Genomic DNA, 21,895 nt, shown 5'->3' on the forward strand with positions numbered 1-21,895 from the left:
ACCAGAATTATAGCCATAGCATCAGGCAGTGAGTTAATGTGACAAGTCAGGCAATTCTAATTGTAGGGACATTGTCCCTTAGTTTTGGTATTTTTCAACAGTCGTACCATTTATGATTTTATTTTATTTTAGCCATGTCCTTTGGGGGCCCGAGATTTTCGAGAGAAACAGTGTGCAGACTTTGACAATATGCCTTTCCGTGGAAAGTATTATAACTGGAAACCCTATACTGGAGGTAACGTATAACCTGGCAGAGCATTCATCAATGCTTGAGAGCTTTGCAACTATGAAAGAATATATAAATACATACAAACACATGCATACATTCATATACATACTAGTAAAAATTAATGTTTACAAATCAAAGCAGGAAAGTGCTTATAGTGCTATAAAGTTTCCCTGTAATGATCAGAAATCATTTTTATATGTTTCTTAAAATGATCAGAAATCATTTTTAAAAACCTAATTCTATTTAACAAGCTACAAAAGTCCTGGAAAAGATATAAATCCAAATAATGTTTTTGAGCTCTTGAGACTTCCTTGGGATATATGAACATTGCATTATAATCATTTATAATCATTGCACATTTAGAATTATCACCCTAAAAACAAATTATAACAATATAAATCAACTCAAAAGTGACCAGGAAAATCTGTATTCTTTCTTGGTCAAAGGCCAAGGATCTTCCCCTGTATTATTATTATTATACTTTTTTAATGTTGGGAAATATTTTTACCCTTTAATTTGGCATGTATGAAACATAATTTGTATGTTTAGCAAACAGAAGTTTTCTTGTACTCTCAAAATATAAATTAGATTTTCTTAAAATTTTCTCTTGGAAAAACTGTACTTTTAAAAACCTTTTATTGTTTGTTTTTTTACTCTAACATCTTACTTTGAAAATTTTCCAGTGAAGCAATATTAAGAGAATTTTACAGTGACATCTGTATACTCACCACCAGGAGTCTACCATTCACATTTTAATATACTTCCCTTATTACATGTCTGGTCATCTTTCTATCCATTAATCTTTTTTATTTTTTAGATTCATTTCAAAGTAAGTTGTAGTCATTAATATACTTTCCTCTAAGTACTTCAACACGTATAAAATTAACCACAGTTCAATATTTACCCCCTTTTTTTGAGAGAAGATTATGTACAATGAAATGCACAAATCTCTCTTTTTTTTTTTTTTTAAATGTTTGTATATTTTTGAGGGAGAGAGAGGACAGAGAGCATGAGCAGGGGAGGGGCAGAGAGAGAGGGAGACACAGAATCCGAAGTAGGCTCCAGACTCTGAGCCATCAGCATAGAGCCCAACACGGGGCCCCAGCTTATAAACCATGAAATCATGACTTGAGCTAAAGTCAAATATTTAGCCAACTGATCCACCAGGCACCCCTGAAATGCACAGATCTTACCTGTACTTTCCCTGAGTTTTAACAATTGTATGCACCTGTAATAAAACTCTATTAACATAGAGTATATTACCTTCTCCAAAATTCTCATAGTCCTCATAGTCCTTCCCAGTTAATAGCTGCCTCTACTTATTTCTTCCAAGAGGCAAACCAATGTTCTGATATATTTTTCTTACCATAGATTAGTTTTGCCGGTTCCAGAACTTCATATAAGTAAAATCGTGTCATATTTACTCTTCTGGGAAAGCTTTCTTTAAGCCTAATGTTTTTGAGATCCATCCACGTTATTGCATGTATGAATAGTTTTTTCCTTTTTATCGCTGAGCAACATTCCATTGTAATAACCAGTTTGTTTGCCCTTTCTGCTATTGATGACCACCTGAGTTGTTTCTAGTTTTCAGCTGTTCTGAATAAGCTGCTGTGAACATTTGTGTACCTGATTGAACCATCCAGGTGCCCCTTTCCTATTATCTTTTAAATATTTTTTTTAATGGTGGTTTGGATAAGTATAAGATTCAAATTTTGATGAATGCATTTTTCAATGTTGTTTCTTTTTATTGTTATTGTGTTCAAAATCTTTGCCTTTCCCAACTCAGGAAGATATTTTCTTATGTCTTCTTCTAAAAGCCATGTGGTTTTGGTCTTTACATTTAGATCTACAGTCTAAAAATAATTTGGGAATATGGTGTGTATTTGTAGTATGGACTCTATTTTGTTTCACTTATCAATTTGTCAACAATAGAAATGCACAATGAAATGTGCACAAAGCACAAAGAAATGAAATGGCAGCAAACTATGCTAGTACCACACTGACTTATTATAACTGCATAGTCTTGAACACAGGTAGTATAAGTTCCTCCAACTTTGAGCTTCTTTTCAAGAGTTCTTTGGATATTCTGAATGCTTTGCATTTCTATATAAATTTTAGCATTATTACTAATTTTTACAGACAAACATGCTGGGCTAATGATTGCTATATCATGTTGAATTTACAGATAATTGAGGGAGAGCTGAGAAATTAACAATATTATTTAAACATATTGAGTATTGAATTCAATAGTGAATTTCGAACATGGTATATACATACATATATATATTTATTTTCATGTTTTCTTTTATTTCTCTTAGCTATGTTTTATAATTTTAAGTGTTAGGTCTTGCATTTCTTTTGTTAAACCTTTTCCTGAGTAATTTATGTTTTTTGAAACTATTGTAAATAAAAGTTTAGGGGAGCCTGAGTGGCTCAGTCATTTGGGCATCTGACTTTGGCTCAGGTCATGATCTCGCAGTTCATGAGTTCGAGCCCTGCATAAGAGTATGTGCTGATTGCTCAGAGTCTAGAGCCACTTCAGATTCTGTGTTTCCCTCTCTCTCTGACCCTCCCCCACTCACGCTGTGTCTCTCCCTTTCTCAAAAGTAAATAAACATTAAAAAAGTAAAATAAAAGTTTAAAACATATCATTTTCATTACATTTTCTAGTATATAAAATTAAATAGAGTTTTATATATTAACTTTGTATTCTGTGACCTTTCTAAATTCCTTTATTAGTTCTAATAGTTGTCTTATAGATTGTTTAGGGTTTTCTTGATAAGTTGTCATGTTTTCTGGAAGTAGTGACTGTCTATAACAATCTTTATACCTTTAATTCATGTTCTTGGCTTAATTCACTGGATTGGCCCTTCAGTATAATTGGTACATGGATGATTATATGTGTTTTTCTTTATTCTGTTAATATGGTGAATTATTTGATTGATTTTATGTCAGACAAGCTTTTTGTCCCAGGATAAACCCCATGTGGTAATGATTTATTATCTTTTCATATATCATCATATTTAATTTCTAATATTTTATTGAAGATGTTTGCATCTATGTTTATAAGGAATATTGATTTGTACATTTTTTTTCTGTCATGTCTTTGACAAGTCTGGGTATTAGAATTTCTCTGGTTTCCAGAAACAGAATCCCTTTTTATTTTGCAAGAGTTTGTAGGATTGGTATTATTTCTTCCTTAGAATATATTTGACTAGGAAAACTACTCAGGCTTGGTATCTTCTTTGTGCAAAAAGAATTTACTACAAATTCAACTCCTTTAGTAGATAAATGGCTATTTAGATTTTTAAAAATTCTAATGTCTTGAAGAAATTTGTTACTTCCATATCCCATTTCTTGACAGAAAATTGATCATAACATTTTCTTACTATCCTGTTTAATATCTATAGACTCAGTAGTGATAAATGCTCTTTCATTTCTGATATTATAATATGTGTTTTCTCTCTTTTGCTTATTCAGTCTTGCTTGAGGTTTATCAATTTTTTTAATCTTTTCAAAGAATCAACTTTTGGCTTTAGTACTTTTCTCTATTACTATTTTTATTTGATTAATTTTTGGTCTTATATTTATTACTTTTAAATTTGTGTTGTATTTTGCTTTTTCTGCATTCCCAAAACCTGATTTATAAAACATTTTTTTAAATGTTTAGTTATTTTTGAGAGAAAGACAAGAGACAGAGCGTGAGTTGGGGAGGGGCAGAGAAAGGGGGAGGCACAGAATCCGAAGCAGTTTCCAGGCTCTGAGCTGTTAGTGGGGCTTGAACTCACGAGCTGTGAGATCATGAGCTGAGCTAGAGTCAGATGCTTAACCAACTGAGCCACCCAGGTACTCCCCCTCACAACCTGATTTTTTAAAAAATTTCCTTTAGTCAAAATCTTTCTTATTTACATTGTCATTTCTTCTTTGACTCATGGGTTATTTAGAAGTATGTTATTTTTATTTCCAAATGTTTGATATTTTCTAGATTTTTTGATTATTTATAATTTAATTCTATAATCAGAGAATGTATGATTTAAATATTTAAAACTGATTGAGATTTGTTTTATAGTACAACTTATTGTTCATGTTGGTAATGTTCATCTATACTTGAAAAAGATGTATTTTCTTCAATTGTTGGATATACTGTTCCATAGATATCCATCACATCAGGTTGGCTGATACTGTTATTTAAATCTCTAAATTCATTCTGACTTCCTCTTTCAATTACTGAGAGAAGTGTGTTAAAAATCTCCAACTGTTATATATATGACTTTGCTTTCTTTTTTGGAAGCTTTTCTTCATGTAATTCAAATTGCTTTTAGTAGATGCATATGCAGTTGGGATTATTTTGTCTTATTATAGGAGGGAAAGAAGTAAGTGTCTGAAATAATTCACAGATTTAATAATTAGCATCTAGATAATTGTAAGCATAGTGAATTAACCCTAAAATCGTAATAAGCTTTCATTGGAGGTAACTGGTAATGATATGACCTTCCATTTAGAGAATCATCTTAAATCCCTTCTTAAAATAAAAGCAGTACATCTCTGAAAACTCACTATAGCTAAGGAAGCTGAACACATCTTCAGTAATAAAAAAGGAAGAAATGCATTCTTATTATCATCACGTAGTATAATGATCTAAAGAATACAAATTTAGCATTTATATGCCCTGCAAATCGAATACTAACTTACATAATTAAATAATGTTAAAATTAAGAGAACTCATGTTCTCTTTTTCAAGCCTGATATACAAAAAGCTACATCAAATTCCAAAACATTATAATAAAAAATGGGAAAAGAACTATATTGGGTAGTAATGAAAACAATCCCAGTAAAATTCATGAAAATTTAGAGTAATTTTATTCATAAGAATCTTACAAAAATAAATGTAAACACCTTGATTATCAGTTCAGGAAGAAATTATTTTATTTATTACTTGTTATTTTTGTGCTCAGTACAGCAAAAGATATCATCACCCTAAGTCTAGTAATAACATTGTAATTATATAGAAGTTCTATATCCTGTAGACATCAAAAATGGAAGTAAACATAGAGTTAAGCCAGAGGTTGTAAAATGGCAGTTTAGGAACCAATTTTACTTGCATACATGTTTTAACCTCCACAATATTTTTTTGAAAACTTTGAATGAGTTACCAAGAAGACTTTTTATTTTAAAAATCTAAGTTTTCAGTTTCTCATGAAAAAATAGAATTTCTAACAATATTGGGCCATCTTCTTGCATTATACAACAATCAACTTAAAAATGATCTCCTTTAATGAAATGTTCTCTCTCATTTACCATTGTCACGACCACTCAGTTGTCTCTTTTATTTCACATACCTTCACTCTGCAAAAAACCTGGTTTCTACTTTCACTGAGACTAAGTATGTCATTTTTCCTTTCTGCCTTATTTTCTTGGCTAATCGTAGTCTTTATTTCAAAGAGAAATTTTATCAGCATGATTAGAATGAAGCCAAAGTGTTTTAAATGACGATTCAACACAAAGTATTTTTAAATCTTAAATTTAATCAGTAAATACATATTTATATGTAGCTTTCTCATGCAGTGTTTGAGTAAAATAAATTCATATATATTGCTACTTTTCCAATATACTATAGGGTTGTGATATTACTCTGCTTATTTTTTAAATTACTATTATTTATGCCTTTTTTTCACATCAACCTTAAAAATACAAATTCAGTGACAACATGAAAATAATGACATTATTATATGCATTTATTAAAAAATTAAATTGCATCTTATTTTAATTATTCATGTTTAATGCTACCTGTAGTATCTTTGGTTTAGTAATAAGAATTATTCAAATCTTGAGCACTGAGTGTTATGTGGAAACTAATTTGACAATAAACTATTAGAAAAAAAAAGAATTATTCAAATCTAATACTACAAATTAATTTTACCTTTGATTTGCTTATCTCATAAAATTGATCTCTTTGCTAAAGCCATGCTTTTTGAATATGATATGTTTAAAGCAGGTACAAATTCAGAGGTATTTTTGTTTTTGTTTTACAACTACCATATATACCCCTTCTTGAAGTAGCAGGTTTTGTATCAGCTGCAGTTAACAAGGGACATATGTTGTGGAAATTTCCATTTGTTACTTGAAGTTATTGTGTTAAGCCTCCTCATACTTTATCTTCTTAGTTTTTCTTTTAATGTTTATTTATTTTGAGAGAGAGAGAGAGAACAGAGGAGGGGCAGAGAAAGAGGGAGAGGGAGAATCTTAAGCAGTCTCCACACTGTGAGCGCGGCAACTGAAGTGGAGCTCAGTCTCATGAAACTTGAGATTATGACCTGGGCCAAAATCAAGAGATGGATGCTTAACCAACTGAGCCATCCTAGCACCCCTATTTTCTTATTTTTTAAAAAAATTTTCTATTTCATACATTTTTTCAACATTTAGGTAGCTTTACTGTGATCTCTTTTGACCTAAAATATATTGTTAAATATGTATTGAAAATACTTGAACATTTTAAATTTTAAAACTGCTCAATGGATCCTCTGTCAACTTGCACAAGCAATGAAAATAAATGTGAAATTTTAGCAAAGGAGGAAAGAAACCTACACATCTGGGTATATAGTGAGGGTATTATGTCTGTATAAATTATAAATTTACTGTGGTTAATATGGAATTACCGTTTCTTAAAGAACCACTCCATTTATTTCTCTTCTGCTGTATTTGTCCAGGTGGGGTGAAACCTTGTGCATTAAACTGCTTGGCTGAAGGTTACAACTTCTACACTGAACGTGCCCCTGCCGTGATTGATGGGACTCAGTGCAATGCGGACTCACTGGATATCTGTATCAATGGGGAATGCAAGGTTGCTCCAATTATGAATTTCACTCCTTTTTGTTGGGGCTTTTGAGACTTTTGTCTTCTTTTTAAGATATTCGCTCTTAATTCATATGATGTTCAGTTTTAAGAAAGAGAGCTACCTTTTAGAGAAAATCAGTTTCCAATTAGGTTGGCAATACATAGAGCTAAAGGTAGAATAGCCTATTCATATTCAAACGTCATGTAAATGTGATTTATTTTGGTGTCCTAGTTATATGTATAATGATTGCTAAAGTTCTGAATATACTTTGGACTTTAATTTCTATTAGTTGGCTCTGTTTATAAACAGACTGCAAACAGGATAGGAAGAGAGGGACCAAGGATGCAGCTCTTATTCATATGGCTGACATATGTTTTCATTGGAAGACTGTTTGATACATTTCATAGCATATTTTTTTCTCTAAGTGTGAAGCAGCTATCTTCCTCCTACTTTGCCTCTTTTTGAAGCATTTTGAAGCACGATGTTTTTCATTATAGAGTTAGTCTTTACCTTATTAAAGCATTTACTTTAGAGAATTACCCAGACTGGTTGCGAGTTATTGGAGCAAATCTATGCTATTTTCCTAGACCTGTGTATAAATCTAATCATAATAAGAAAATTCACAAATACCGCTGTTCTTGTAAACCTTTTTTCTTCTTTGTCTTTATTTTAAAGAGAAGCGTGACTCTAACTCTTAGAAACTGAGAAGGAAGAGATAAACACCTTATCTGTTTTACTTTGTGTCATAATTTCTTGCAAAAGTTTCTATCCTTCTGGCTACTTGCCTACAGATATATCTGATGATCTTATATATGTGTGTGATTTCTGACAGTATTATATTTTTTTTTTCAGAAAACAAAGGCCAAAAACAGATTTTATTCAGACATCACATGCCTGTTATCAATGGCTATAGGTCATATACACAAATGAAAGTATCAAAATATGTACCAAAAATATATAAAAATCCATATTTCTGTGATTAAAGTGGTTTAGAAAGGTCAAACCATAATGCTCAGCAAAGATTCCTGCTGTTATTGCCTTGTGTAAGACAATTTGCCTTTTTTCTTAATTCTTGCATTTGATTGAAGGTATAAATAAGAGCCCATTGCCAACAAATTATAAAATAGTTTAAGATTTGGAGCATGCTATCTATAAATGAAGAAGAAATCTAGGTTACAAATACAGACATACATTCCTGGGGAATCAAAAAAAATTTTTTAATGTATATGTTGCAAAACGTTAGCTAAGAACTTACTGGAGAGTGAAGGAAAAAGTGGAAAGAGGAAAATATTTCCTGTTTTGATTTCCTTTACTGGAAAAACAAATAAGTTATATTTATTTGGGTAGTTTTGGTTCCAAGAAATCCTATGACATACTGAATATTCTTCTCTGTTTTCAGCATGTAGGTTGTGATAATATTTTGGGATCCGATGCTAGGGAAGATAGATGTCGAGTCTGTGGAGGGGATGGAAGCACATGTGATGCCATTGAAGGGTTCTTCAATGATTCGTTGCCCAGAGGAGGTGAGTGTGTAGAGAGAACACTTCCTCACACCTCTGATGTACTGGGAATAGCCAAAACACTTGACTTCCCCGTTCCCTTCTTTTTAAACTTTTTGTTTAGGTAGACAGTGTTTTTTCCCCAAATTGTTTTCAATCTCTTAAGTATCAATTATAGATTCATGTAATATATTTTAAGGAAATATTATTCCCTTTCTACTTGACTTCATTTAGCCATGTTTTTCTAAGATGGAAATTCCCACAGAGTATTAATGGAAGGACATGTGTTGAGAAAAAAAAACAAACAAACACATGAACCAATATTATACATGTTGGGGCTTTAAAGATTATCAAGATATTTTAGATAAAAAACATAAATATTCTAGATGTGTTCATGAACCCAGAGGGGAATTTTTCCATATTTTGTAATTTATAAAGTGTAAAGTCAAGGAAAGATTTGAACAACAGGGAAATTTATTACTAAATCGTCACTCATTTTCTGACCAAGGCTGCACTTGCTGCTAACTAGTCCCTATCTTCTGTGTTCTAGGCTATATGGAAGTAGTGCAGATACCAAGAGGCTCTGTTCATATTGAAGTCAGAGAAGTTGCCATGTCAAAGAACTATATTGGTAAGTGGCCTATATTGCTAGAATTTTTAAGTTACTGAGGAAAAGTAGTACAGTATCCTGCTATGAAAAGACATATTGCTTGGGTAGAACACTTTCCTGCTAAAATGAAGGAAGTTTCAAGTTTTATAAGACCACAAATAAGATTTAAACAAAAAAATTAGGAGTTTATAGCTTACTCTTCACTGAGTTGGCTATTTGATTTTTAAGAATCAATTATATTGAGTTATTCATATATGATAAAATGCATTTATTATTTATTATAAATGTTTTGAAGAGTATTGATAAATATATACATGTAAATTATAGATATATAAATAAGTATATAGGTAATAATAGAATTATCAGTATGGATTATTAATTAATATACATATATTAATATGAATTTTATTTTTATTTATTCTAGAATTTCACATGAATAGGATCATAAAGTCTGTGTTCTATCAGATGCTTTTTGCCTAGGATAATGTTTTTGAGATTCATCTATATTTTTGAGTAATAAGTTCAGTATATCTGAAGTTTCTTCTTTTTTTTTTTTTGCTAAATAATATTCCATTGTGTGGACATATAATAATTTGTTTATCAACTTACTTATTGGATAATTGGGTCATTTCCAGTCTTTGACTCTTATGAATAAAGCTTCTTTGAACATTTATAGATAAACATTGTATAGACATGTATTTTCATTTATTCTGGATAAAAACCTAGGAGTGAGTGGCTTGGTCATATGATAAGTATACATTTAACTTTATAAAAAATTACCAAACTATTTCCCAAAGTGGGTGTTATCACTTATATTCTCCCAAATAACATAGAAGAGTTCTGGTTGCTCTACATTCTTGTTAATACTTGATATTGTCAGCCTTTAAAATTTTACATAGATATCTTTTTTGTGAAGTGTCTCAACAAATAGTTTACCTACTTTAAATTTTTTTTTCTTTTAATCAAGTTATAAGAGTCCTCTGTATATTCTAGATACAAGTCTTTGTTCAAATATATGTTTTATGAATACTTTTTCCTAGGCAGTGGCTTGTTTATTCCTGTTCTTAATGGGTCTTTTAATTTTCACAAAATTTAATTTATTAATATGTTATGGATTATGCTTTTGTGTCCTGCCTCACAAATTTTGCTACCCTTAAGGTTGCAAATATTGTCTTCAATGTTTCTTCAAGAAATTATAGTTTTAGCTCTGACATTTAGACATATGGTCCATTTTGAGTTCTTATATTAGACATAAAGTAAGTGTTCAGTTTTTTTCATATGGATATTCAGTTACTATAAAAGCATTTGTTGAAGGGCGCCTGGGTGGCTCAGTCGGTTAAGTGTCTGACTTCAGCTCAGGTCATGATCTCACGGTGCGTGGGTTCAAGCCCCACGTCGGGCGCTGTGCTGACAGCTCAGAGCCTGGAGCCTGCTTCGGATTCTGTGTCTCCCTCTCTCTCTGCGCCTCCTCCACTCCTCTCTGTCTCTGTCTTTCTCAAATATAAATAAACATTAAAAAATTAAAAAAAAAAAGAACCATTTGTTGAAAAGACCATCATTTCCCCTACTGAATTACCTTTTAAAGATGAAGGGGGGGGGAATAAAGATCAATTGATAAATTATTTATTTATTTATTTAGAGAGCACATGAGAGGGGGAGGGGCAGAGGGAGATAGAGAGAATCCCATGTATATTCCATGCTCAGTACAGGGCTTGATCCCACAACTCTGGGATCATAACTTGAGCCCAAACCAAGAGTCAGACACTTAACTGAATGAGCCACACAGGCATCCCTGTGAGGGGTCTATTCTTAAATAAAAACAACATTGTATTAATTAATGGAGCTTTCCAGTAGAATTTGAACATCAGAAGAATTAGGTTCTCAAACTTGTTGTTCTTTCTCAAAATGATTTTTGCTCATCTAGGTCTTTAAAGTTTATGCATGCATTTTAGAATCCATTTGTCAGTTTCTACAAAAAGAGATTACATAGAATGTATAGATCAATTGGGGAAGAATTGACATCTTAAAGATATTGTTTTCCAATATATGAAAAGATTTACCTGCATATTTATTTAAAGCTTTATAATTGTTCACCAGTTTGTTTACTAGTGTTTACTTTTCAATGTACAGGTCTTGCACCTATTTTTTTCTTAAATCTACCACTAAATATTTCATGCTTTCTCATGTTATTATAAATAGTATTGATATCATGAACGAATGCTAATTTTTTTCAAATGGTTTTTTCTCTATCTCTTGAGATGATCATATGCTTTTTATCATAATGTTTCTTTTTCTTGATCATGTTAGTGAGGGGTTTGTTAATTTTATTGATCTTTTCAAAGAACAAGCTGTTGATTTAAATAATTTTTTCTATTATTTCTCCATTTTTCATTACTAATTTTGCTTAGCATAATACCCTCTAGTTCCATCCACATAGTTGCAAATGTCAAGATTTCATTCTTTTTGATTGCCGAGTAATAAATACTCCATTGTATATACATATATACCACATCTTTATCCATTCTTCCATCGATGGACATTTGGGCTCTTTCCATACTTTGGCTATTGTGGATAGTGCTGCTATAAACATTGGGGTGCGTGTGTCCCTTCGAAACAGCACACCTGTATTCCTTGGATAAATACCGAGTAGTGCAATTGCTGGGTCATAGGGTGGTTCTATTTTTAATTTTTTGAGGAACCTCCATACTGTTTCCCAGAGTGGATGCACCAGTTTGCATTCCCAAATCCCATATATTTTGATATATTGTATATTCATTATCACTCAGTTTAAAATTTTTTATTTACATCCTGACTCATGGCTTAGAAGATATTATTTAAATTCGAAATATTTGAGAATTCCCCAGATCTTTTTTTTTTTTTTTTTTGGTTTCTAGTTTAATTCTCATATTGAAAGAGAACATACTTTGTATGATTTTCACTGTTTTGTTGACATTTGTTTTATGGCCCAGCATATGGTCTATCGTAGTGAATGTTCCATGTGCACTTGAGAAGAATTTATATTTTGGTGTTATTGGGTTTAGCATTCCATAAATGTCAATTAGATTAAATCAGTTAATAGTTTTGTTGAAGTTTTCTATCTTCTTACTTATTTTCTGCCTTGTTTAAGCAGTTATAGAATCATGTTGAAATCTCCAGCTAGAAATGTGAATTTGCTTATTTCTCACATTAATTCAGAAGACATTGCTTCATTTATTTTGCAACTTTGTTATTAGGTGTAAGACATTTCAGATTGTTATATCTTTTTGACATATTGAGCATTTTATTATTAACAAATGTTCCTCTTTATCCCTTATAATGATCTATGACCCAAAGTCTATTTGTCTGATAGGAATATAGCCACCCAAATTTCACCCAAATTAGTGTTTGCATGGAAAGTCTTTTTCCATCCATACACTTTTCACATGTAGATGTTTCTGAATTTAAAATGTCTCTTGTAGGGGCACCTGAGTGTCCCAGTAGGTTAAGCATTCAACTTTGGCTCAGGTCCTGATCTCTCAGTTAGTGAGTTCAAGCCCTGTATTGGGCTCTGTCAGTGCAGAGGGATTCTCTCCCTCCTTCTCTCCCTCGGCCCCTCCTCCACTCGTGCTCATGTGCTTGCTCTCTCTCTCTCAAAAAAAAAAAAAGAAAGAAAGAAAGAAAAACTTTGAAGAAATGTTTCTTGTAGACCACATCTGGTTGATTTTGATTTTTTATTGTGTCTAACTATCTTTGCTTTTTTAGTTGCAATCTCCTGATTGGGGGCATGGTGGTGACCAGTTTTCTGTAAAAGACCAAATAATAAATATTTTCAGCTTTATAGAACATGCAGTGTTTCTCAACTATTCACTTCTGGTGTAGTGTGAAAGCTGATATAGGTAATACATTAATGAATTAGTATGGCTGTGTTCCAGTAAGCTTTATTTACAAAACAGGTGATGGGTCATAGTTTGCAAACCCCTTGTCTGGATCATTTATATTTAATGTAATTTTATGTATTTTTTTATCCCTTTTATCATTCTTTTTTGTCTTTTAGGTTCAGCGAGTGTTTTATACCATTTCATTTGATCTGTACCAATGGTTTATTAGTTATATACTTTGTTTTATTTAGTGGCTATGCTAGCATTTAAAAAATTTGTCTTTAATTTATTACAGTACACATTCAAATAATGTTATACCATTTTTGGAAAATGCAAGGCCCTTACAATAGTTTATTTCCATTATTTCCTTCCATCCTTTGTCTTACTTTTTGAATACATTTTATTGCTCTAAGTGTTATAAACTGCATAATACATTGTCATTATTTTAGTTTTAAAGAGCCAATTACTTTAATTTAAAAACAAGAAAAATTATTTTCTATTTACCTACATAATTACCTTATTTGGCATGGTTTCTTTCTTTGCATAGATCTGAGCATCCATCTGTATATATCTTCTAGTTTCCTGTTACTATATTTGTTTTCCTTTAAAATCCCTGAGTATATTATAATAGCTGTTTGAAAGTTGTTGCTAATTCCATAATTTCTGTCATTTTTGGGTCTATTTTTTTAACTTGTTTTTTTCTTTGGTTTAGGTCCTATTTTCCTGCTTCTTTCCATTTGTATTAATTTTTTATTGGATTTTGTACATTATGAAATTTTTTTTGAGAGCCTGGATTTTGTTTCCTTCCTTTAAATAGTGTTAAATAACTTGTAGATAAGCTAATTTTCTGAGGCTTGTTTTTGAGCTTTGTTTGGGTAAGTGCAGAGTATCCTTTATTCTTGAGTTTGCTCAGCTCTACTAGACAAGGCATGATTCTTATTGGGTCTCTCCTGAATGTTAGTGGCTGAAACTCTGAATTCTTGCTCTGAACATTTTTCTGCCTATAGTTCCCTAGTAGGACTTTTTTTTTTTGGCCTGGCTTTATGGGATTTTCTCCTATACATATGTAGATTGGTCTTCAGCAACAGATTCCCTCTTTCTACTCTAGATCTCTCATCCTGCAAATTCCAACTATCTTGGCCTTCCTAATTTCTGATCTTTCTCTTCTAACTCAGTGAGACAACCATGGTTCACTTGGGTTCTTGCATTCTACACTGACAGAAAGTGCCTCTATCATTCAACTTGTTTGACTTCTTAGCTGTGTCAGTCCTGGGCAACATCTTAAGAATAACTGATTCATATGTTTTGTGAGTTTTCCAGTTATTTACGTTTGGAGGTCAAGTCCAGTACCAGTTACTTCAACAGGGAAAGAAGTGGAAATTCTATTTAGTTGACGTTTGATCCTTTAAGACAGATTTAGACTCTTCAGAAATCCCTGGTGAGATCTGGATGGGTTCTTATTCCCCTGAAGTATCCCCCTTTGACTTACATCTTTCAAAAATAGAACCATATCTAGAATGCTTCTTTAGATAGAACACTAGTATTACCTGGGCATCCCTTTATTTAAAAAAGTCTTTATTTTTATATTATAATTTTGGATTCTTTTCCATGTTGACAAGACTCAGAAATAAGATTTTTGGGGCACCTGGGTGGCTCAGTCAGTTGAGTGTCTGACTTTGGCTCAGATCATGATCTCACAGTTCATGCCTTCAAGCCCCTCATTGGGCTCTGTGCTGGGAGCTCAGAGCCTGGAGCCCACTTGGGATTCTGTGTCTCCCTCTCTCTCTGACTCTATCCCACTTATGCTCTGTCTCTCTGTCTCTCAAAAATGAATAAACATTAAACATTTTTTAATTAAATAAAATTTAAAAGTTAAAAAAATTAGATTTCTAACATCAAATGTTTCCCTTTAATAATGCTCTGTCCCTAATTCCACATCTCTTATTCAGTAAATTCTTGTTCAGTTCTTAAATGCTTGATATTTTTCTGAACTATAGAGTACTACCAGCAAAAGCAAGTAAGGATCCATTCATTAAGAAGTTGAGGAAATAGGAAATGAGAGCTAAAATTGAAGGAGAATTTGAAGATGCCGGCCATAGGCAGATTGTTGTTATTTTTGTTTTTACTATTTCATATTATGCAGTCTCAGATATCCTGATATAGCCAAAGTCATGTTGATGTGTTAAATAAGACAAAAACTACTGAGTCAAAAATAAAAATAAATAAAAATATTAAAGTAAAAGAAAAATTTAAGACTAAATAATTCTTAATATTGGTTGGTATGTTCCTATCTCATAAGATTTAATTCAATTTATTTTTGACAATTAAATGAATTTTCACAACATATCTGAAGTCAAGAAAGTACAAGTAATTTGCCAGGCAGATAGGGCTAGGGGAATGGAAATAGTCTATAATATTAAGGACACATGGCAGAGGTCCAGAGAGTCAGACACTCTGTGCACCATGACCCTTTTAGTTCCTTTTGGGCTCTTTGTTCATCTGGACTTATAAAGTTTTTGAAGAAGCTAGCATGCTACCAAAAAACTAAGCTGTCATGTTTGTCACTGTCAAATTATGTAATCATTATCAAATGCATATTTATTAAACTTATTCTTTATAATTTTTGAGGTTTTTGCCATGCTTGAAAAGCTTTTCATACCCTAATTTTATTTTTTAAGTTCTCACACATTTTCTTTCTAACATTTTATTATTTAACTGTGTTTACATTTAAATACTTACCCATATAGCATTTATTTTTTCTCTCATTTTTTCACTGTTTTTATTGAAGTGAAATTCACATATCAGAATGTAATTATTTTCAAGTGAACAATTTAACGGTATTTAGTATATTCTAAAATATTTTTGTCACCTCAAAAGGAGCCCTGTATGTCCATGAAGCAGTTACTCTCCATTCCTCAGCCCCTGCAACCACCAGTCTGCTTTTTCTCTCTATGGATTTACCTGTTCTGAATATTTCATAAAATGGAAGCATATAGTATATGACTTTTTCTGTCTAGCCTCTTCCATTTAGCTGAATATTTTTGATGTTCATTTTCATTGGAGTGTGTGTCAATACTTCATTCCTTTTTACGGCTGAATAATATTCGACTGTATTATATATACCACAGTTGGTGGACATTTGAGTTGTTTCCACATTTGGCTATTGGAAATAGTAGTACTATGCACATGTGTGTACAAATATTTGTTTTGGTATCTGTTTTCATTTCTTTTGGCTTTATACCTAAGAGTGGAATTGTGGAATTTATTTGCATGTAAAGAATGAGATATAAATTCATCAGTTCCTTTTTCTCCCCCAAAAGGTTAGTTTTGTGTTTAGTACCATTTCTTATTATCTTTCCTTTACTAATTTCCCTAATAAATGCTTCTTTTGTCATATCCTGTCAATTAATGACTCTGTGGTAAATGACACTTCACATTTTTAGGTAGACTGTGATTTTTCTTTTTTTAGCTTTGAAATCTGAAGGAGATGATTACTATATTAATGGCGCCTGGACTATTGACTGGCCTAGGAAGTTTGATGTTGCTGGGACAGCTTTTCACTACAAGAGACCAACTGATGAACCAGAATCCCTGGAAGCCCTAGGTCCCACCTCAGAAAATCTCATTGTCATGGTAAATGTGTCTTTGCCTCTTAATTTCTACTGTCTGTTATTTGTTCTGTGAGATACACAGGATCAGGCTTTATTATGTCTGTTTTTCAAGAGGTGAAATTCAGGTTAATAAAGGTAAAACAGTTTCTCCAAGGGTATAAAATTTGTGTAAGGTTAGGCCATATTGCTTTTTCCATATGACTATTTTTTCCATGCCTATTTGAACAATATTTTTATAACCAAACAAGGCAGATGAGGGAAATGTCTCTAAATTACCCATGAAAAGGGGGGGGAGAAAATTCAATATAAGTGCATGTGTTTTAAAAGTTATCTTAAATTTCCTATGAGACTTACTTTATGACATTTTTCTTCTTCGAAAAAAATAATAAATATCTGAATGAAGCCTCATTGTATTTTAACTATCTTCACCAGTTGTTTTCAATGGCAGGTTCTACTTCAGGAACAGAATTTGGGAATTAGGTATAAGTTCAATGTTCCCATCACTCGGACCGGCAGTGGAGACAATGAAGTTGGCTTTACGTGGAATCATCAGCCTTGGTCAGAATGCTCAGCTACTTGTGCTGGAGGTAAGACACCCACTAGGCAGCCCACCCAGAGGGCAGAACGGAAAGCACAATATATTCTGAGCTATGCTTTGTGTTTGCTAAAGAAGCTAATTGGAAACATTTCTTGCAGGTTTGCTTCAAGCTGTAATTTAGCAAAAGAAACTTTGCTTTAATTATATTATATTCCATTTGTTTTTAACCTCATGTAATTTGTACAGATTTGTTGGTAAAATACATCTTGGCACAATGAGTGTCTCTGCTGGTGCTTCTCCCAAGACTATCTTGAAGGTGGGCTGTTTGCTTTCGGTGAACACATTCTTGGTAAACAACATCAAGAGTTTTAAATAAGAAAATGAGCAAGAATCAGACGGCACAGATGCAACTTCTTGTAATGGGGGATGAGAATGTATGTTTGTGTGGTAGCGTGTCTGTGTTTGTGTGCTTGTGTGTTTCCCATAAACCTATTCAAACTCCCTTCTCCAGCCATCAAAGTTAAGGGGCTATATACTGGGATACTATGATAATTCCTGGTGTCTGGGTCTCTGGGTTAATGGTGTATGCTGACCCCATATAGTCCCTCAGAGAGGTAGCTGCTAGGCGGTGGTTGGTGATGTGTTGGTTGTCCCATGTGCGTTTTTCATGGGTGCCTTTTCCCCACAATTTACTCTATTCCTAATCCTCCTCCCTCTAGTGGCCACCAATGCAATTCTTTACCTCTGGCTGGGAGAGCAGGACAGTTGGCTTCCTTCAAAGCCAACACCCTTGCTGCTGCATGGACTGGTGAGTAGAAGTGCTGTGCAAGCAGCATCTTCCTTCTCTCTGGAGACTAAATGCATCGCCTCCACCGTACACCTTGATCCCAATAGACAAGGAAACAACCCTATCCGTCGGGTGTAGGCTGGGCTAGAGCACCTCACCATTCCAAAAAGAAAGATTGATTTTGAGTAGTGATATTTAGAATGGGAGAAATAGAAAGAAAGTGAATCATTCCATTTTACCCCATTTCAAATATATTACCTATGTTCCCTTTCTAAACTGCCCAGAAACATATGATTTAACATGGACTTGACCCTTTCTTGTCTCATACTTGCTGAATTTCTAAACTCCTCTAATTCTCAAAGCTTGAATCAGAGAAATTATTTTCACAGAAATGATTATTATATAATATATTCAGTACTTTTAGACTCATACAGAATTAAATCATTGTTATCTATAACTCCAACTTAAGTAGTAAACACTATATAAAACATCAAAAACCCACAAATTAATAATAATAATAATTTCTTCTCCTGTGTGAGGTGTCATGAAACGTGGTTATACATGATTTGTGGCATATTTTAAAAGATTTCTAATTCCCACCCATTTTATGTGTGAAATGGCTAGTGATTTATAATGTAAAGTTCTAAAAACTATAAAGCATTTTATTATTTTAATAAAATAAAGGATATTTGAAATTAATTGTTCAAGTGAATGCCATTTTATTATATTTGGTGGCATTTATACAGATATCTTTCTTTGTTCCAATAAATTCATTTTTATTCAATTTATAAATTAACTTATCCCTTTCATATACCAAAAAAAAAAGTCTTCATGATAACAATATATACATAATGAAGACCCTGAAGTATAAGGTAGAATAAAGTTATTAAGGTAAAGTCAGAATAAAGTTTAGGAAGTGTAATGAGGGGAGTCTAAATGTTGAGGTTGATTAGCTTGGAGAAGAGAAGGCTGAAGAAAAGTATATTAGTATCTTCGAGTCTGTGACAGAATGTTGAATGAGAAATTCTTAGTGCCTGTTCGTCTTTGTACCGAAAATTGCTATATTTGGGGATGATTTAGACACAGTCTTGTCTAAGGCCAAGGAGGGATTAAGTGAATTCTCAGTGTTCTTTCTAACCTTAGGATTCTTTTGTTCAAAAAGGAGACAGTTCAACAAAAGGGTGGAGGTTAGGCTATAAGAACTGAATTTAGAAGAAAAACTTTGATTGTATTAAAGATGTCTGAAAAATTTAAAAGAGTTTTATTCTTTTCCGTAACACTTGCAATGAGAAATCATAATACAAAAATGATTTCTTGTGATAGGGAATAAAACAAAAGGAAAAACAAAGAAGGAGAAAAGCCCCTGAAAGAGAATTTTCTCTGTTTTTTGTACTTCTTTGTTTTGTTTTGGAGCCACTGATCGTAGATGTTTGAGGTGGTTCTGGGAACTGGAATTCTGCTCACTTGTGTGTGATTATGACAGCAGTCATGAGGCCATTGCCTTCTTTGGAAGAGACATGTACAGTACTTTTTGGCAGGGATAGTGTGAAGAGCTGCCGCTTGTTTTGCTTGGTAAGTGGTTCTCAAAGTATGGTCGCTGGACCAGCAGCATCAATATCACCTGAGAATTTATTAGAAGTGCTAATTTGGGGGGCCCATCTCAGACCTACTGAATAGAAATTCTGAATTGGCCTCCACAGTCTATGTATTTTATAAGCTCTCCAGGTGATTGTGATGCTTGCTTGAGTTTGGGTACTACTGATTTGGTTGACTGAGAAACTGAAACCTGGACACATAGACTCTATACCTCCCTCACTGACACCTGTGCATCTCTCTAGACTAATTTTGTACCTAGAACACTATCTGGAATACAGTAGGCACTCAATAAATATTTATAGATGAGTCAATGAGCAAAAGGAATTAACTATTTTGACAATTTATTTCCGCTAGTTTTTTCCAGGATAGGAAATGAGAGTTTAGAATTGTTTTCTTAGGAGGTAGCAGTTCTTAATTGGGATATTTCACTCTTATCTTTCTAGGGTGGTGCTAGGTGTCTCGAGGACACCAAAATTTTCAAAAAATGGAAAAAGAGAAAACGTGAAAGATCTCAAAGAACTTTCTATTGCAATCTCACAGGGCTCTCAGTGAGCCCTGCATATGTTTTATCAGTAGAAATAACAAAATTTGAATTTGGGAGCAAGGTTGATAGCTTTCTCTTATGATATCTTTTAAGATAAGAAGTTTTGAGACTGTTTTTCTGTTGCTTAGCAGACCCAATGACAAATCTAATGCTGTAGGAAACATTGTTGATGATTCAGTCTAAGTAATGGTCTTTTCTCTGAGTAAATGATGAAACACTTCCTTAGCCTGAATAAGAACATTGAGATGCTATGGGGTGTTGTCTTCAGGATAAATGTGATTTTTGAGATACAGTTGTGACTCTTCCTCTTAGAGAAACCCAAGTCCACTGAGTTAAAACTTAACTATCTACTGAGCCACTGCTAACTCCTCCTAGAGTTTTGTTCCTTTATTCCTTATCCAGAGTGTTGTATACTCTGTGATTTATCTGATTCTCAAATTTATAGATTACCATTATATTCATGATTAATGTGTTAATTGATAAAGTTTGGCTAGGTAGGGAGAACTATATTATTTTTAAATACAAAGATTTAGGGGCTTTTTTTAAAGCAATAATTTCTGCTACTGTGTCTTTCCAGTACAGCTTTTAAAGATTAAAATAACAAATACTGTGCATTCATCGTTTGATTTTAGTCATACATACTTGCTTCTTACTAATATTTAGCTGGATATGTGGTCCTCTGATTTGAACATCAAAATCACCTGGATATCCTGTTCAAACAAGATTGCTAGGTTCTGCCTCCAAATTCTGAATCAGTAGGTCTGCAATAGACATCAAGAATTTGCACTTCTAACAAGTATCCACATGCTATTGATGCTGGTGCTACTGCTTCAGGAAGCATACTTTGAGAAACATTGAGCCAGAGACTTAGATTTCATAAAGTAAATGCCTATTAAAACAAAGCGGCAAATCATTTAGGTAGTAATCCATATTACAGTTGTAATCTACATTATAGCTAGTATTTTTAATGATGAATAGTTCTACTGCCCAGCCATGTAATAATAATGTTATAATTTATAAAACATTTTCTGGCACCCTCTTATATTTGATCAACAGTACCATGAGCCTAAGCATTGTTGTTATTATTCCTATTTTATAGATAAAACCCAAGCAAAGTAATTTTCCGAAATCAAGACTTAGAAATTGAATATCTAGTGATTTTTATTTTTTAATTTTAATTTTAATTTTTTTTGTTTTTGAGAGAGAGTGTATGTGAATGGGGGAGGAGCAGAGAGAGAGGGACAGAGGATCTGAGGCCTGCTTTGCATGAGAGCAGTGAGCCCGATGCAGAGCTCAAACTCACAAACCACAAGATCATGATCTGAGCTGAAGTTGGATGTTCAACCAACTGAGCCACCCAGGCACCCCTGTCTAGTGATTGTTTAAATGTAGCATTCTCTCTTAATAAAAATGATCTCTTACCTTGAACAGAGTTTTTCCACCAATAGGTGACCTCCACAGAGCAACATGATAGATATATCCCTACTCAAACTCCTTCACTAACTTGAAATTTTATTTTTTCAAATGCTTTACCTAAAGGAATAGTTCTTAACTTTGGTCCTACATTCAAATCACCTAGAGAACTTTGAAAATTCTGATGATTGGGCTTGCCCCCAGAAATTCTGATTTAATTTGTGAGGAAATTTCTGACTTAATTTGTCAGGAGTGTGGCCGGGGTGTCAGATTTTCAAAAACTTTCTAGGTGATTCTAATGTGCAGTCAAGGCTAAAAGTACTGCTATTGAAAAACTACAAGCCACCATATGCTCAGATTACATAGTGAGTTGGGT

The 21,895-nt window shown here is 33.0% G+C and overlaps 1 protein-coding gene across 1 annotated transcript in view; it reads left to right on the forward strand.

Annotated features, from left to right (window-relative positions):
* The window catches only part of ADAMTS6 (ADAM metallopeptidase with thrombospondin type 1 motif 6), a 270,295-nt gene that overhangs the window by 199,659 nt on the left and 48,741 nt on the right, over positions 1 to 21,895 (forward strand). The window contains exons 14-19 of the mRNA XM_077773561.1: positions 133 to 235; positions 6,937 to 7,070; positions 8,464 to 8,587; positions 9,114 to 9,194; positions 16,500 to 16,663; positions 17,090 to 17,228. Of these exons, the coding sequence (XP_077629687.1) occupies positions 133 to 235; positions 6,937 to 7,070; positions 8,464 to 8,587; positions 9,114 to 9,194; positions 16,500 to 16,663; positions 17,090 to 17,228 (745 nt within the window). The remainder of the gene's footprint in view (positions 1 to 132; positions 236 to 6,936; positions 7,071 to 8,463; positions 8,588 to 9,113; positions 9,195 to 16,499; positions 16,664 to 17,089; positions 17,229 to 21,895) is intronic.

This window comes from Crocuta crocuta, unplaced genomic scaffold, assembly GCF_008692635.1.
Source record: "Crocuta crocuta isolate KB4526 unplaced genomic scaffold, BGI_CrCroc_1.0 scaffold383, whole genome shotgun sequence".
Lineage (NCBI taxonomy): Eukaryota > Metazoa > Chordata > Mammalia > Carnivora > Hyaenidae > Crocuta > Crocuta crocuta.